The sequence below is a fragment of the Scyliorhinus torazame genome, chromosome 10 (genome assembly GCF_047496885.1).
Source record: "Scyliorhinus torazame isolate Kashiwa2021f chromosome 10, sScyTor2.1, whole genome shotgun sequence".
NCBI classification, from domain to species: domain Eukaryota; kingdom Metazoa; phylum Chordata; class Chondrichthyes; order Carcharhiniformes; family Scyliorhinidae; genus Scyliorhinus; species Scyliorhinus torazame.
In genome coordinates this window covers 60481261-60497662 of record NC_092716.1, presented here as the reverse complement: position 1 = coordinate 60497662, position 16402 = coordinate 60481261, and the positions used below count along the sequence as shown (strand labels likewise).

Below are 16402 nucleotides of genomic sequence, written 5' to 3'. Positions count from 1 at the left end.
GCCCCCATACTGTCCCCGTAATATGGTAATGTGTGGCGGCGTAAAATCAGCAGCCACCTAACATTTCAATTCACAACTCTTCCCCCCCCCCCCCCCCGTCCCGTCCGGCCCCGCCCTCCAGGCAAAATTCAGCCCCAAATTACAAAAAAACAACTGGCAAACTGCTTTCAAACATTTCACAAATAGGTTTGGGAGGGAAATGATGGCAATTGTTAATCAATTGGCTGATCTCATTTCAATCATTAATTCAGTTGGAATGTGTTAAGAGAGTGACTGCAATAACAGTATTATTCATTGATCACTGGTATTAGTTGCATTATACGTTTGAGTCTCATTTGTTATTTCCACAACTGTTCGCTGACCTACTGAATGTTTCCAGCATTTTATAAGTTCATAAGAGATAGGACCAGAATTTGGCCATTCGGCCCATCAAGTCTGCTCCACCATTCTATTATGATTGATATGTTCCTCATCTGCTACCTACAATGTTACAGGCCAAGAGCTGGATTGTGAAATCAACCAGAGCATCTCCTCCCTCGGCACGGATGTATGCGCCAGTCTAACATGTTGGCCTTTCACCCCCTGCAGAGAACAGTTTTCGGACTTCAATCAGCAATGCTGGCCACTGTGGTGGTGGCCGCAGCTCTGAAAGATGCCCTGTGGCAGCATGAGCAGAGGCCGCTCAGAGAGGAGGCGGAGGCTGCAGCAGAGAAGTGGGCTGCAGAAGGGCAGGTGGCCACACAGGCTGGAGGGCCGGCCGTCCAACAGGTCGAGGAGGAAGAGGAGGTGCCAAGGGGACACCGCATGAGGCCCCGCATGTACCACAACCGCATGTCATTCGAGGACCTGCCGGACCGGGCATGCAGACGGAGACTGCGGATGAGCAGAGAGACAGTGCAACACATGTGCCAGATGATGGCACACCTGGCACCACAGGGGTATGGGGGAGGACACCCGCTCCTGGTGTCCGTCAAGGTGACGGTCGCGCTCAACTTCTATGCCACGGGGTCATTCCAGCCGCCGAGTGGGACCTGTCTGGGATTTCGCAGACATCGGCGCACAGGTGCATCTGTTCTTGGAGGCCCTATATGCCCTAGCGGACCAATACATCCAGTACCATATGGACCACGCCCACCAGGATACCCGACCATCGTGGCTTGCTGCCGTTGCCTGGATGCTATGTAGAACTCTAGTGGCATCCTAGCTATTCAGTTTTAAGAGGTCTCATCTCTGGACACCCCCTTCATCCCTGTTGCTCATTTTCGATCCCAACAGCGTCGCCAATACTGTTGCTAATATTAATAATACTGGTGAACCACAAGCCTTCCCTTATATGAATCAAATGACCACACAACCAGTTAGTTAGTTCAAAAGATGGTTTATTTACATACACAAAAGTTACCTCGACACGCAAACACAATATCTGCTACGAGTTAAACTACACCCATCAGCTACAATAACCTATATAACCTGGCACTGTGCAAATGGATAAGGCCCTTATCTGGATTTCACTTGGCTGTCTCGAAGAAAGTGGCTCTGTCTCTGCTGGGCTCATTTTTCAGGTAGCGATCGTTGGTCTTGAACTTGGCTGGCTGTTCCTGCTGCAATTGGGTTGGCACAGGCCGGATCTAAAAGAGACAGAACACATGGCTGTGTCCTCTTTTATCCCTCTGGGATTTCGCGCTCTTTGGGGCGGTCCTTAGCCTTGGACCCAATAGTTTGACAGGGCTCTGATCACTGTCTTCGATTTCGGCCAATAAAGGGGCGGGTGCCTTGGTGGCTGGGTGGGTCCTTAGCGGTCATTGACCTTGGCGGTTGGGCTTTCTGAGTAAAGCGAGTGGTGCCGATCAGTCTGTGGCTGTACTGGTTTCTTGATTGGAGTTCTATTGTCCTGGGAAAATGGGCCATTGAAATGTAAACGAGCGGGAGTTTCGATCAGGCTTGGTTACGTGCGTTTCAGATACACATAAACTGTGTATCTGTCTGAGTCCTGGGTTGGCCATAATTCCCATGGTCCTTTGCAGATGGCCATCTTAGATGGCTACACTCCTAATCCCATGTGATCTCACCTTGTGAATTAACCTTCTGTGTAGCACCTTATCAAACGCCTTCTGGAAGTCCAGATGTACTACAATCTGAATTCTCCGTCTGTGTACACGAACAGGTACCGGAATGTGGCAACCAGGGGCTTTTCACTGTAACTTCATTGCAGTTTTAATGTAAGCCTACTTGTGACAATAAAGATTATTATTATTATTATCTACAGGATCCCCATTATCCAGCTTGTTACATCTTCTAAGAACTCAAACAAATTAGTCAAACATGATTTGCCCTTCGCTTTGGCTTTCCAAATGTCCTGATATTACGTCCTTGATAATTGCCTATAAAAATTTTCCAACAACAGATGTTAAACTAACTGGTCGGTAATTTCCCACATTCTGCCTCCCTCCCTTTTTGAATACGGGCATTATGTTAGCATTTTTCCAATCCACTGGAACCTTTCCCGTGTCCATGGAATTTTGGAATATCATAACCAATGGATCCACTATCTCTGCTGCCACTTCCTTTAACACCCCAGGATGTAGGCCATCAGGCCCTGGTGACTTGCCTGCCCTCAATCCCAAGAGTTTATTGAGTCCCGTTTCCCTATTGATGCTGATTGTTCCAAGTTCCACCCTTTCTATTGCCTCTGAATTGCCCGTTCCTATAGGGATGGTAGTAGTGTCCACCACCGTGAAAACTGAGGCAAAGTATTGATTTAGCATCTCCGCCATTTCTGTGCTCCCCACTATTAACTCACCAGTTTCATCTTCCAAAGGGCCAACATTCACCTTAGCGACTCTTCCCTTTTATGTATCTGTAGAAGCTTTTGCTATCCTTTTTTTGATATTCTGTGCTAGTTCTTTTCCTAATTTACCTTAGCTTTTTTTATTACTTTTTTAGTATCCCTTTGTTTTATGTTTGAAAGTTTCCCAATCTTCCAGTCTGCCACTGGCCTTTGCAATATTATATAACTTAGTTTTTGTTCTTATAATGTTCTTGACCTCCTTGCTTAGCCATGGATGTTTTTTACCCCTCTCTCCCATCTTTCTTCCTCACTGGGATATATTTTAGTAGTAAGGAATTGAGTATCTCCTTAAACAACTGCCATTGCTCATCAACTGCCTTCCTGTCCTCGCAACATCGAGGGCCGAAGGGCCTGTACTGCGCTGTAATGTTCTATTGTTCTATTGTCCAGCCAATACGGGCCAAATCTGACCTCAAGCCTATGTAATTTCCTTTGTTTAATTCCAGAACACTAGTGTGGGACTCCACTTTCTCGTCCCCAAACTTAACCTTGAATTTTATCATACTATGGTCACTACTCCCTAGTGGATCCTTAACGATGAGGTATCATGACAGAACACTAAATAGTGAATAGCCTCCTCCAGGAAACAATCTCTAATGTATTCAATGTACTCTGCCTCCAGGCTACCCTTGCCAATTTGATTCCTCCAGTCTATGTGCATATTAAAATCACCCATTATTATTGCCGTACATTTCTTGCAAGCCCCCAGTATTTCCTGGTTTATACTGTGCCCCAGTGTTGAACTACTGTTTGGGGACCTAGAGATTAATGCTGCAAAGGACTTCTTCCCTTTGTTATTTCTTATTTCTATCCCATTTTCTGTTTTATTTCAAATTTCCAGGATCTGCATATTCTTGTTTCCAGGAATCCAAGTTTTTCTTATCTCTTTGAAGTCAAATCTGAGGCTAAACTGTGAACTAAAGATTGACAAATGACACACAATGCGTAACTTAAATGGTCTTTTATTAATAACTGAAGCAGGATTTGTAATCGAAGGTTGGAAGCGGCAAGTAGGTTAGAGAGTGGGTGTCGTTTCTGCCTGAATTGTGCTTGGCTAAGTCAGACTGGATCAGTGAACAGATTAATGGCCCAACCTGCTTGACACAAATCGTTATCGAGTGCACAAATCTACAAAGATTGGGAACTTTTATATTTTTGTAACATGGATTTAAGAGATTTATCACTTAGATGTCGCTGTAGTCTTTCAATTATAGCTTCTCACTTGTACAGTAAGAATTATGAAATGTTTTCCAGCTGGTTGGGTTATGAACCATCTCTTCCCTTGTGACATGTTTAATTAAAAGCAATATCATCCTCAATAATCTGTTTACACACCAGTCAGCTATTTGGGCCAGTTATTGTAGTATTTATATTGCTTTGAAACCCAGTTAATCCTCACATAATTTCTTTCAAGGCTACATAATGAAAGGCAGAGGCCCATTAACTTTTTCCAGTGTGTATTTGATTAATCACCAATTTACCAACAAATGTATTTATTGCCCTACAGAAAATGGGAAATAACATATTGGTGCAGTAGGAATAACTGAACAGATTTGTGGGGGGCACGGTGTTGCAGTGGGTTAGCGCTGATACCTCACGACACTGAGGATATATTACTCAGAAACCGGGTTCGATCCCGGATCACTGTCCATGTGGAGTTTGCACATTCTCCCCGTGTCTTTGTGGATCTCACTCCAATAACCCAAAGATATGCAGGGTAGGTGAATTGGCCACTCTAAATTGCCCCTTAATTGGGAAAAAAATAATTAGATACTCTAAATTTATTTAAAAAAATAACTGAACAGATTTTTCACTGGATCATCATTATATTCTGCACTACTGGCTAAGATGAAAACCTAACCTTTATATCATAATGACGGTATATTTAATCAAATATCAACTATTTTAGGTTCAGTCAGTTTCCCATGGACTGATTTGGCTGATGTAAAATTAGGGAATATTTAGGAATCACAAATTCTGACATAATATTCTGATGGTATTCACAGAAGAGGTTAATCAAGAACTGCCAGCATATATTTGTTAAGGGAAGGACTTGTCTGACTAACATGATTGAGTATCTTGAGGAGATTGGAAGGTACTGTGACAAAATGTGGTCTGCATAAATTCTAGCAAGGCTTTTGACAAGTTCCCACATGGTGGGCTGGTCAGAAAAAGTAAAAGCTCATGGGATCCAAGGGAAGGCGGCAAGTAGGATCCAAAATTTGCAGGAAGCAAAGGACAATGATTGAAGGGTGTTTTTGTGACTGGAAGGCTGTTTTCAATGAGGTTCTGCATCACTCAGTAATTAGTTCACTTGCTTAAAGACACATTCTATTATTTCCAGCATGTTCTTCCCCACCCAATTAACCTACTGTTCTCAGCGACAGTGGATACTTAGTGCAATGGCAAGGATGCTGTCCAATGACATGCTTTGTCCTTGATGGTGTCAGGTTTTCTGGGTTAATCCAGCTGAGTAGTACTTAAATCAGGTTATCAATTGTATTTTATTACCTTACATGTATTCTTATTTAGGACAATAAAGCAGCCAACATAAGATAGGGTATTAATCAATTAATTATTGCAGCGCAGTAAAAGAGCCTTCGGCCCATTGTCTCCAACTTGCTCTCTGCGAGAACAACTCAGCTCCTCCCACTCCCTTGGCTGTTCCCCACAGCCCTGCGGATTTTCACTTCAGATGCCAGGATTGAATTTGCCTTCACTATAGTCTCAGGCAGTGTATTCTAGAGCCTAACTTGCTGTGTAACTCTCCTCGCAATCTTCTATTAGTACATAAGAACATAAGAACTAGGAACAGGAGTAGGCCATCTGGCCCCTCGAGCCTGCTCCGCCATTTAATGAGATCATGGCTGATCTTTGTGGACTCAGCTCCACTCTCCGGCCCGTACACCATATCCCCGAATCCCTTTATTCTTTAGAAAGGCATCTATCTTTTTCTTAAAAACGTTTAAAGAAGGAGCCTCAACTGCTTCATTGGGCAAGGAATTCCAGAGATTCACAACCCTTTGGGTGAAGAAGTTCCCCCTACACTCCGACCTAAATCTACCTCCCCTTATTTTTAGGCTATGCCCCCTAGTTCTGCTTTCCCTGACCAGTGGAAACAACCTGCCTGCATCTATCCTATCTATTCCCTTCATAATTTTATATGTTTCAATAAGATCCCCCCGCATCCTTCTAAACTCCAATGAGTACAGTCCCAGTCTACTCAACCTCTCGTCATAATCTAATCCCCTCAGCTCTGGGATCAACCTAGTGAATCTCCTCTGCACTCCCTCCAATATGTCCTTTCTCAGGTAAGGAGACCAAAACTGAACACAATACTCCAGATGTGGCCTCACCAACACCTTATACAATTGCAGCATAACCTCCCTAGTCTTGAACTCCATCCCTCTAGCAATGAAAGACAAAACTCGATTAGCCTTCTTAATCACCTGTTGCACCTGCACACCAACTTTTTGCGACTCGTGCACCAGCACACCCAGGTCCCTCTGCACAGCAGCATGTTTTAACATCTTACCGTTTAAATAATAATCCATTCTGCTGTTATTCCTCCCAAAATGGATAGCCTCACACTTGGCAACATTGAATTCCATCTGCCAGACCCTAGCCCATTCACCTAACCTATCCAAATCCTTTTGCAGACTTCCAGTATCCTCTGCACTTTTTGCTTTACCACTCATCTTAGTGTCGTCTGCAAACTTTGCCACATTGCACTTGGTCCCCAACTCCAAATCATCTATGTAAATTGTGAACAACTGTAGGCCCAACACTGATCCTTGAGGGACCCCACTAGTTACAGGTTGCCAACCAGAGAAACACACATTTATCCCCACTCTCTGCTTTCTGTTAGTTAACCAATCCTCTACCCATGCTACCACGTTACCCTCAATGCCATGCATCTTTAGTTTATGCAGCAACCCTTTGTGTGGCACCTTGTCAAAAGCTTTCTGGAAATCCAGGTATACCACATCCATTGGCTCCCCGTTATCTACTGCACTGGTAACGTCCTCAAAAAATTCTACCAAATTAGTCAGACACGACCTACCCTTTATGAACCCATGCTGCGTCTGCCCAATGGGACAATTTCCCTCCAGGTGCCCCGCTATTTCCTCAATGATTCCAGCATTTTCCCTACAACCGAAGTTAAGCTTACCGGCCTATAATTACCCGCTTTCTGCCGACCTACTTTTTTAAACAGTGGTGTCACGTTTGCTACTTTCCAATCCTCTGGGACCACCCCAGAGTCTAGTGAATTTTGATAAATTATCACTAGTGCGTTTACAATTTCCCTAGCCATCTCTTTTAACACTCTGGGATGCATCCCATCAGGGCCAGGAGACTTGTCTACCTTTAGCCCCATTAGCTTGCCCAATACTGCCTCCTTAGTGATTACAATCATCTCAAGGTCCTCACCTATCATATCCTTATTTCCATCAGTCACTGGCATGTTATTTGTGTCCTCCACTGTGAAGACTGACCCAAAAAACCTGTTCAGCTCCTCAGCCATTTCCCCGTCTCCTATTATTAAATCTCCCTTCTCATCTTCCAAAGGACCAATATTTACCTTAGCCACTCTTTTTTGTCTTATATATTTGGAGAAGCTTTTACTATCTGCTTTTATGTTCTGAGCCAGTTTACTCTCATAGTCTACCTTACTCTTCTTTATGGCATTTTTTAGTAGCTTTCTGTTGTCCCCTAAAGACTTCCCAGTCCTCTAGTCTCCCACTAATTTTTGCCACTTTGTATGTTTTTTCCTTCAATTTGATACTCTCCCTCACCTCCTTAGATATCCACGGTCGATTTTTCCCCTTTCTACCGTCTTTCTTTTTTGTCATTATGAACCTTTTCTGAACACTGTGAAAGATCGCTCGGAAGGTTCTCCACTGTTCCTCAACTGCTTCACCATGAAGTCTTTGCTCCCAGTCTACCTTAGCTAGTTCTTCTCTCATCCCATTGTAATCGCCTTTGTTTAAGCACAAAACACTAGTGTTTGATTTTACCTTGTCATCCTCCAACTGTATTTTAAATTCCACCATATTGTGGTCGCTCCTTCCAAGAGGATCCCTAACTATGAGATCATTAATCAATCCTGCCTCATTACACAGGACCAGATCTAGGTCCGTTTGTTCCCTTGTAGGTTCCATTACATACTGTTCCAGGAAATTATCCCGGGCACATTCTATAAACTCCTCCTCAAGGCTGTCTTTACCAACCTGGTTAAACCAATCGATATGCAGATTAAAATCTCCCATGATAACCGCTGTACCATTTCTACATGCATCCGTTATTTCTTTGCTTATTGCCTGCCCTACCATCCTGTTACTATTTGGTGGCCTATAGACTACTCCTATCAGTGACCTTTTCGCCTTACTATTCCTGATTTCCACCCAAATTGTTTCAACGTTGTCCTCCATAGCACCAATATCATCCCTTACTATTGCCCGGATGCCATCCTTAAACAACAAAGCTACACCACCGCCCTTACCGTCCATTCTATCCTTTCGTATAGTCTGATACCCTTGGATATTTAACTCCCAGTTGTGACCATCTTTTAACCATGTTTCAGTAATGGCCACTAAATCATAGTCATTCACGATGATTTGCGCCATCAACTCATTCACCTTATTCCATATACTACGAGCATTCAGGTAAAGTACACTTATGCTTTTTTTATGTCTTTGTTATGAATCCTAACACCTTGATCAGTAACTTTTCGCAATTTATTTTTCCTCTTACCCTTTCTCCTCATTTTCCTAGTCTTTGAACCCATATCTCTACATAATAACCTGTCACGTAACCTGCTGCCTTACTCTCCATTAACCATTATACTGTCCATAGCTTTACCCTTCCCTTCCCCCCAACTTGCTAGTTTAAAGTCCTTGTGACCAACCTATTTATCCTATTTGCTAGAACACTGGTCCCAGAATGGTTCAGGTGAAGACCGTCCCAACGGTACAGGTCCCGCCTGCCCCAGTACTGATGCCAATGCCCCATGAAATGGAATCCCTCTTTCCCGCACCACTCCTTTAGCCACGTGTTAACTTCTCTAATTTTCTCAACCCTATGCCAATTGGCACGTGGCTCGGGTAGTAATCCAGAGATTATAACCCTGGTGGACCTGTTCTTTAATTTAGTCCCTAGTGTTTGATAATCCCCAAACAGGTCCTCTTTCCTAGTCTTACTATGTTGTTAGTCCCAACGTGGATCACAACAACTGGATCCTCCCCCTCCCTCTCCAAAATCCTTTCAAGCCGATCAGAGATGTCCCTCACCCTGGCACCGGGCAGGCAACATACCATGCGGGACTCTCAATCTGGCTTACAAAGGATGCCATCAATCCCCCTAATTATAGAATCCCCTACAACTACCACTTGTCTTTTTGCTCCCCCCTCTTGAATGGCTTCCTGTACCACGGTGCAGTGGTCAGTCAACGCATCCTCCCTACAGCCCTCTTCCTCATCCACACAGGGAGCAAGTACCTCATACCTGTTGGTCAAGGGCTGAGGCTCCTCAACTCCTAAACTCAGGATCCCCCTACCTGCCTCCCTTGCAGTCACACCACTCTGTCCCTGGCCACTGTCCGAATTAACAGAACTTATTCTACCGTGTGTGACTGCCTCCTGAAACAAAGCGTCCAGGTAATGTTCCCCCTCCCTGATGTGCCGCAGTGTGTGCAGCTCGGTCTCCAGCTCATCAATTCTGAGCCGAAGTTCCTCGAGCAGCCAACACTTGCTGCAGATGTGGTCACTGACGGTCTCAATGGGATCCACCAGTTCCATCATCATACAGCAACAGCACATCACCTGTCCAGCCATATTCAAATAGTTAATTAATTTAAATAATTTAAAAAAAAATGTTTTAATAGTACCTCAAGGATAAACCCGAACACCAACAAAAACACAGCCCTCTCTCGCCACTCACCCGAACTCAGTCACTCACCTAAACTCAGATGCACTCTGTTCCAATCAGCACTCACCTAAACTCAGATGCACTCTGTTCCAATCAGCACTCACCTAAACTCAGATGCACTCTGCTCCAATCAGCACTCACCTAAACTCAGATGCACTCTGTTCCAATCAGCACTCAGTCACTCAACTAAACTCAGATGCACTCTGTTCCAATCAGCACTCACCTAAACTCAGATGCACTCTGTTCCAATCAGCACTCCATGACTAAAGGCACTCCTGCCACACCTTTTGTGCACTCACCTCTCCCAGCACTCCCGGCTCTCTCCTCCCGCGCTTTTTAAATCTCCCGGCTCTCTCCTCCGGCGCTGTTTTCGCTGTCCCGGCTCTCTCTGCTCCCGTGCTGTTTTCGCTGTCCCGGCTCTCTCCTCCTGCGCTTTAAAAATCTCCCGGCTCTCTCCTCCGGCGCTGTTTTCGCTGTCCCTGCTCCCGCGCAGTTTTCACTGTCCCGGCTCTCTCCTCCCGCGCTTTTCAAATCTCCCGGCTCTCTCTGCTCCCGCGCTGTTTTCGCTGTCCCGGCTCTCTCTGCTCCCGCGCTGTTTCCGCTGTCCCGGCTCTCTCCTCCCGTGTTTCAACAAACTTTAATTTAAACAGAATTAACCACATTAACATCAAAGGAATAGCTTTACAATTATCAGTTGGAACAGTTCTTGAACACAAGGAAACATTTACTTGCTATCTATTCCTGCTACTAACTCCAATTAAACAACCCAAAACAGTTCAAATGCCACTTTAAATAAAGTTAACAAAACAGATTTACTTGCTGAACTGTTTAGAGACTTTTGGCGAGAGTTCCTTTCAAGAGCAGATCCAGTATACTTCTGCTCAACCTAACAGCATTTTTGCTGTTCAACTTAAAATACTATAACAGACTGCAAAACTATAGACAAACCTGGCTCCTTCCAATAATTACATCATCTGTATCTCACTAGGTCCCATGACCTGCTTAGCTCAGACTAAACATTACTCCCCCATAAATTATTTACATTCCAGGGAATCTCCAGCAATCAAAACATGATTTTATTAGCCCCTGATCTGTATCAAGTAAGTGGTTAAAATCAATAATTACCTCAATCTGAGGATGGTGCTTTGATTCCTCCTGTCTGAGGAGGTGCTTTGATTCCTCCTGTCTGAGGAGGTGCTGTGATTCCTCCTGAGGGGATGCGCTGTAATATGTCCTGACTGAGGGAGGTGCTGTGATTCTTCCTGACTGAGGGGAAACACTGTGACTCCTCCAGACTGAGGGGGCACTGTGATTCCTCTTGACTGAAGGGGCGCTGTGATTCCTCCTGACTGAAGGGGGTTCTCTGATTCCTCCGGACTGAGGGGGCGCTGTGACTCCCCTGATTAAGGGGGCGCTGTGATTCCTCTTGACTGAGGGGGATGGGCGTGATTCCTCTTGACTGAGGGGGGGACGTGATTCCTCTTGACTGAGGGGGGGGCGTGATTGCTCTTGACTGAGGGGGGGGCGTGATTGCTCTTGACTGAGGGGGGGGCGTGATTCCTCTTGACTGAGGGGGGGCGTGATTCCTCTTGACTGAGGGGGGGGGTGATTCCTCTTGACTGGGGGGGGGGTGATTCCTCCTGACTGAGTGGGGGGGGGCGTGATTCCTCGTGACTGAGGGGAAATACTGTGACTTCTCCTGACTGATGGGGGGGGGGCGCTTTGATTCCTCCTGACTGAGGGGGGCACTGTGATTCCTCCTGACTGAGGGGGTGCTGTGATTCCTCCTGACTGAAGGGGGTTCTTAGATTCCTCCTGACTGAGGGGGCGGCGCTGTGATTCCTCCTGACATGAGGGGGCGCTGTAATTCCTCCTGACTGAAGGGAGTTCTCAGATTCCTCCTGACTGAGGGGGGGGGGGGGGGCGCTGTGATTCCTCCTGACTGAGGGGGCGCTGTGGTTCCTCCTGACTGAAGGGGGTTCTCAGATTCCTCCTGACTGAGGGGGGCGCTGTGATTCCTCCTGACTGAGGGGGGCGCTGTGATTCCTCCTGACTGAGGGGGCGCTGTGATTCCTCCTGACTGAAGGGGGTTCTTAGATTCCTCCTCACTGAGGGGGGGGGCGCTGTGATTCCTCCTGACATGAGGGGGCGCTGTGATTCCTCCTGACTGAAGGGAGTTCTCAGATTCCTCCTGACTGAGGGCGCTGTGGTTCCTCCTGACTGAAGGGGGTTCTCAGATTCCTCCTGACTGAGGGGGGCGCTGTGATTCCTCCTGACTGAGGGGGGCGCTGTGATTCCTCCTGACTGAGGGGGTGCTGTGATTCCTCCTGACTGAAGGGGGTTCTTAGATTCCTCCTGACTGAGGGGGGGGGGCGCTGTGATTACTCCTGACATGAGGGGGCGCTGTGATTCCTCCTGACTGAAGGGAGTTCTCAGATTCCTCCTGACTGAGGGGGGGGTGCTGTGATTCCTCCTGACTGAGGGGGGGTGCTGTGATTCCTCCTGACTGAGGGGGCGCTGTGGTTCCTCCTGACTGAAGGGGGTTCTCAGATTCCTCCTGACTGAGGGGGGCGCTGTGATTCCTCCTGACATGAGGGGGCGCTGTGATTCCTCCTGACTGAAAGGAGTTCTCAGATTCCTCCTGACTGAGGGGGGCGCTGTGATTCCTCCTGACTGAAGGGGGTTCTCAGATTCCTCCTGACTGAGGGGGCGCTGTGATTCCTCCTGACTGAGGGGGCGCTGTGATTCCTCCTGACTGAAGGGGGTTCTCAGATTCCTCCTGACTGAGGGGGGCGCTGTGATTCCTCCTGACTGAAGTGGGTTCTCAGATTCCTCCTGACTGGTTCGTCGCTGTCGGTCACCAACCGCCTGTCCAACCAATGAGGGCGAGCAGGCGGCAGAATTTGAATCGGGAGGTGGGTGTGAACGGTCGGGGACAGAGAGAGCGCCCAGCAGCGGGAATCCGTTACACGGGATGGTGGAGGCGGCAGCAGCAGCAGCAGTGCTGGCCCAGGCCGCTGCGGGACTGGCGGACGGGCTGGAGCCGGAGCTTTCGGCTGAGCTGGCAGTGAGTGCAGGAGGTGAGCGAGGGAGAGGAGCCCGCCCCAGGCAGCGACTGGCAGCCGGCCAAACAGCGGAGGAAAGCGCGTAAATGTCCAGTGTTATGGCTGTTGAACGTGGCACACTCTGGCTCAACTACATCAAACAGTGGATTTTTAAACATATTTGTGTTTCGGCTTTTGATGACCTTAACATGCCTGTACTTATTCCCCATAACTACCTCCCCTGAGGACAGTCAGAGTCACCGTGTTGTGAGGCTGGCCTGGCTCAGGGTCAGCTTCCTGAAGGTGTCAATGATCCAGTTGGATGTTTGGAAAACTCTGGTTGCTTTCATTGTCATTTCACGGTGCCGGCCGGATTTATAGAATTAAATTTCACAACATGCCTTCTAGGATTGAACTTCCAGCAGCTGGATGGTTGGTAGAGTGCTGCAAGCGCGAGGAACCCGTGCAATTATATCTATATATGGGCACTAAAATACCTATATATACAAAATGAAGCATCCTGTGTTTTGATTTATTAAGGTTTTTTTTTTTCAAATGCATTTTTCTGTTCCCAGCAAAGCTCTCTAACTGAATCTCTCAATTTCCTGCAGTGGACAGTGGTGTTGACAACCCCAATGGATCTGTTGGCCATGTATCTATCTGTAAGTATCTAAATAGTGTGGCCCCTTGTGGGTTATGGGTTGTGATATCTTGCCAGCTAATCTTGCAGGGTTCAATGTAATTCATTCTTCAAGAGTAATTAATATTCCCTGTGATTGTTTGCTGGTTCTGTGGGGAAATACCATTAGTACAACAATACTGTACCTAAAACTAGTGTTAGTAAGGAACCAGTGCATTTATTTCCAATTGTTGAAGGAGCTATGCTCGACAACAAATGTTATTTTCAATTTTTAACCCAATCTCTTTTCAAGATCAAGTGGAAAGTGAAGGTAATTGTGACAGTCCCAAGAAGGAAAATCCTTCGTGCCAAGGAACAGCCAAGTTTCCAGAAGTTATTGCGACAACCCAACTCACCTATTATGAGCGATACAGGGCCTACCAGGACTACATCTTGGGTATGTTATTTCTATTGGTATTTGTAAATTAATTTCTTAATAAGTAGCATGGACAGAAAATGCTACTGTAATATAAATCCAGATGTTTAAAATGAATCGGGACAATACAGATACAGGAAGTATTTACCTTTGACAATAGCGAGTAGAAGAGGGCAGGCACACAAGTGAAACTAGAGATTGAAGAATATTTTTCCTACAGTAATTAATATGGAGAAACACATAAGGCAGAAATTTCAGGCCTGTTTGGAAATGGCAGTGGTTTGGTGTGAGGGTTTTGTAAAATCTTTGGAAATTTTGTATGATTCAGAATACCCAATGGCTTTTGTGTTGTTTTCCCTCTTTTCCTCATGGCGGACTTTGCACATCCTGCAATGGGAGGATAATGAATTGGCCAATTGAGAGCAATATTACAGCGGTTTTTGACTTTTACTAATGGTGCACACAAACCACAGGGCTACAGAGCTGCACCTGGTAAAAGGAGGTGGCAAGCAAACAGGAGCTCAGTGCTGGCTTCATGTGCAGCCATTGAGAGAACCAGCATGGCAGAGAAGCTAGAGCAATGAGGACAACAGCATACAAAGCTTTGAATGAGGGGGTGGGGTGGGGGAGATAATGTGCTAACACTGCAGGAGCATGACATTGGGGCTGTGGCACTTGAGCAGAAGAAATGCATGGGGGAAAGGGGAGGGGATCGTTTGTGTAAAAGGCCATATTCAAGGGGGGGATGTGAATGCGTTGGAGACGGTTCAGAGGAGATTCACTTGATTGAAAGCTGTAATTGAGTTGCCTTCTGAGGAAATGTTAAACAGACTGGGCTTGTTTCCATTGGAGTTTAGAAGAGTGAGGGGGTTACTTGATTGAAGTATGTAAGATCATAAATAATCTTGACAAGGTGGACATGGAAAAGGATATTTCTTCTTGTGGGTGGCACTGTTTTAAAATTAGGAGCGGCCCTTAAGACAGAGATGATGAGAAACCTTTTCTTTGAGGGTTGTGCAACTTAGGAATTCTGCCTCTGGAGGCGGAGTCGCTGAATATTTTTAAGGCAGAGGTAAGTAGATTCTTGTTGGGCAAGGGGGTCAAAGATTATCACGGGTAGATGGTAATGTGGAATTTGAAATGCAAACAGATCAGCCGTGATTTTATTGACTGGTGGAGCAGGTCTGAGGGGCAAAATGGCTGCCTTCTGCTCCTATTTTGTATATTCGTACCTCTCCAGAGAGGCTTTCCCTGTGTGCATGCTGCAAGGCAGGTTCAGCCCCATGGGAGTTCACAGCCATCCTGTGGGCTGAAGGTCAATGTGGTGTTGAACATGTCCACCACCGAATCATTTCAGGGATCCTCTGTCATAGAGTTTTGTGGCACAGGAAGAGGCCCTTTGGCCCACTGTCTCTGCCAGCCATCAAGTACAATCTATTCTAATCCCACTTTCCAGCTCTTGATCCATAGCCTTGTATGCTGTGGAATTTCAAGTGCTCATCTAAATGCTTCTTAAATGTTGTGAGGGTTCCTGTCTCGGCCCCATATCGGGCCTTTAGTTTCATATTACCATCACTTTTTGGGTGAAAACGTTTTTCATCAAATCACCTCTTAAACTCCTCCTTACTGTAAATCTATGCCCCCTGGTTATTGTGGAAAGATTTCTTCTTATCTACCCATTCTATATCCCTTAAAAGTTTGTGCACCTCGATAAGATTTCCCTCTAAGCCTTCTCTGCCCTAAGGAAAACAAAGCTTAGCTTATCCAGCCTCTCCTTAGCCTGGTGAATCTCCTCTGTACCTTTTCTAGTGCAATCATATCCTTCCTATAGTGTGGTGACCAGAACTGCACACTGTACTCCAGCTGTGGCCTAATGAGCATTTTATACAGCTCCATCATAACCATCCTGCCCTTGTATTCTATGCCTCAGCTAATAAAGGCAAGTATCCCATATGACTTTTTAACTACCTTGTCTACCTGTCCTGCCTTCAGGGATCTTTGAACATATACCCCAAGGTCCCTCTGGTTCTCTGTACTTCCTGGTGTCCTACCATTCATTGTATATTCCCTTGTCTTGTTAGGCCCCAAAATGCATCACCTCATGCTTTTCAGGGTTAAATTCCAGTTGCCACTGTATTGTCCATTTAACCAGCTTATCTATAACACCCTGTAATCTCAGGCTTTTGTCCGTACTACTTGTCACACCACCAATTTTTGTGTCACAGGTGAACTTGCATATCACACCCCCACATTTGCATCTGGATTCCTAACGTACACTACAAATAGCAAGGGACCCAGCACCAATTCCTGTGGAACACCACTGGACATAGGCTTCCAGTCAAAATAACCTTCGACCAACACCCTCTGCCTGATGCCACTAAGCCCTGGATCCCAAGGAATTTTGTTAAAATCTTGGACCAGGCCCCAACATTTGTTCGGGTACCAGACACTTTTTAAAATTTAAAAATGTGAGGAAAGGATACTTCGCTCAAGGAGTGATTCCACTGACAAGTGGGTATCTTTTATAT

General features: G+C 46.0%; 1 protein-coding gene across 1 annotated transcript in view; it reads left to right on the top strand.

Moving 5' to 3' along the window:
• Positions 1-12596: 12596 nt before the first annotated feature.
• The window catches only part of shcbp1 (SHC SH2-domain binding protein 1), a 95680-nt gene continuing 91874 nt past the window's right edge, over positions 12597-16402 (top strand). Inside the window, exons 1-3 of the mRNA XM_072518170.1 lie at positions 12597-12855; positions 13431-13481; positions 13752-13895. Coding sequence (XP_072374271.1) covers positions 12750-12855; positions 13431-13481; positions 13752-13895 — 301 coding nt within the window. The 5' untranslated portion in view covers positions 12597-12749. The remainder of the gene's footprint in view (positions 12856-13430; positions 13482-13751; positions 13896-16402) is intronic.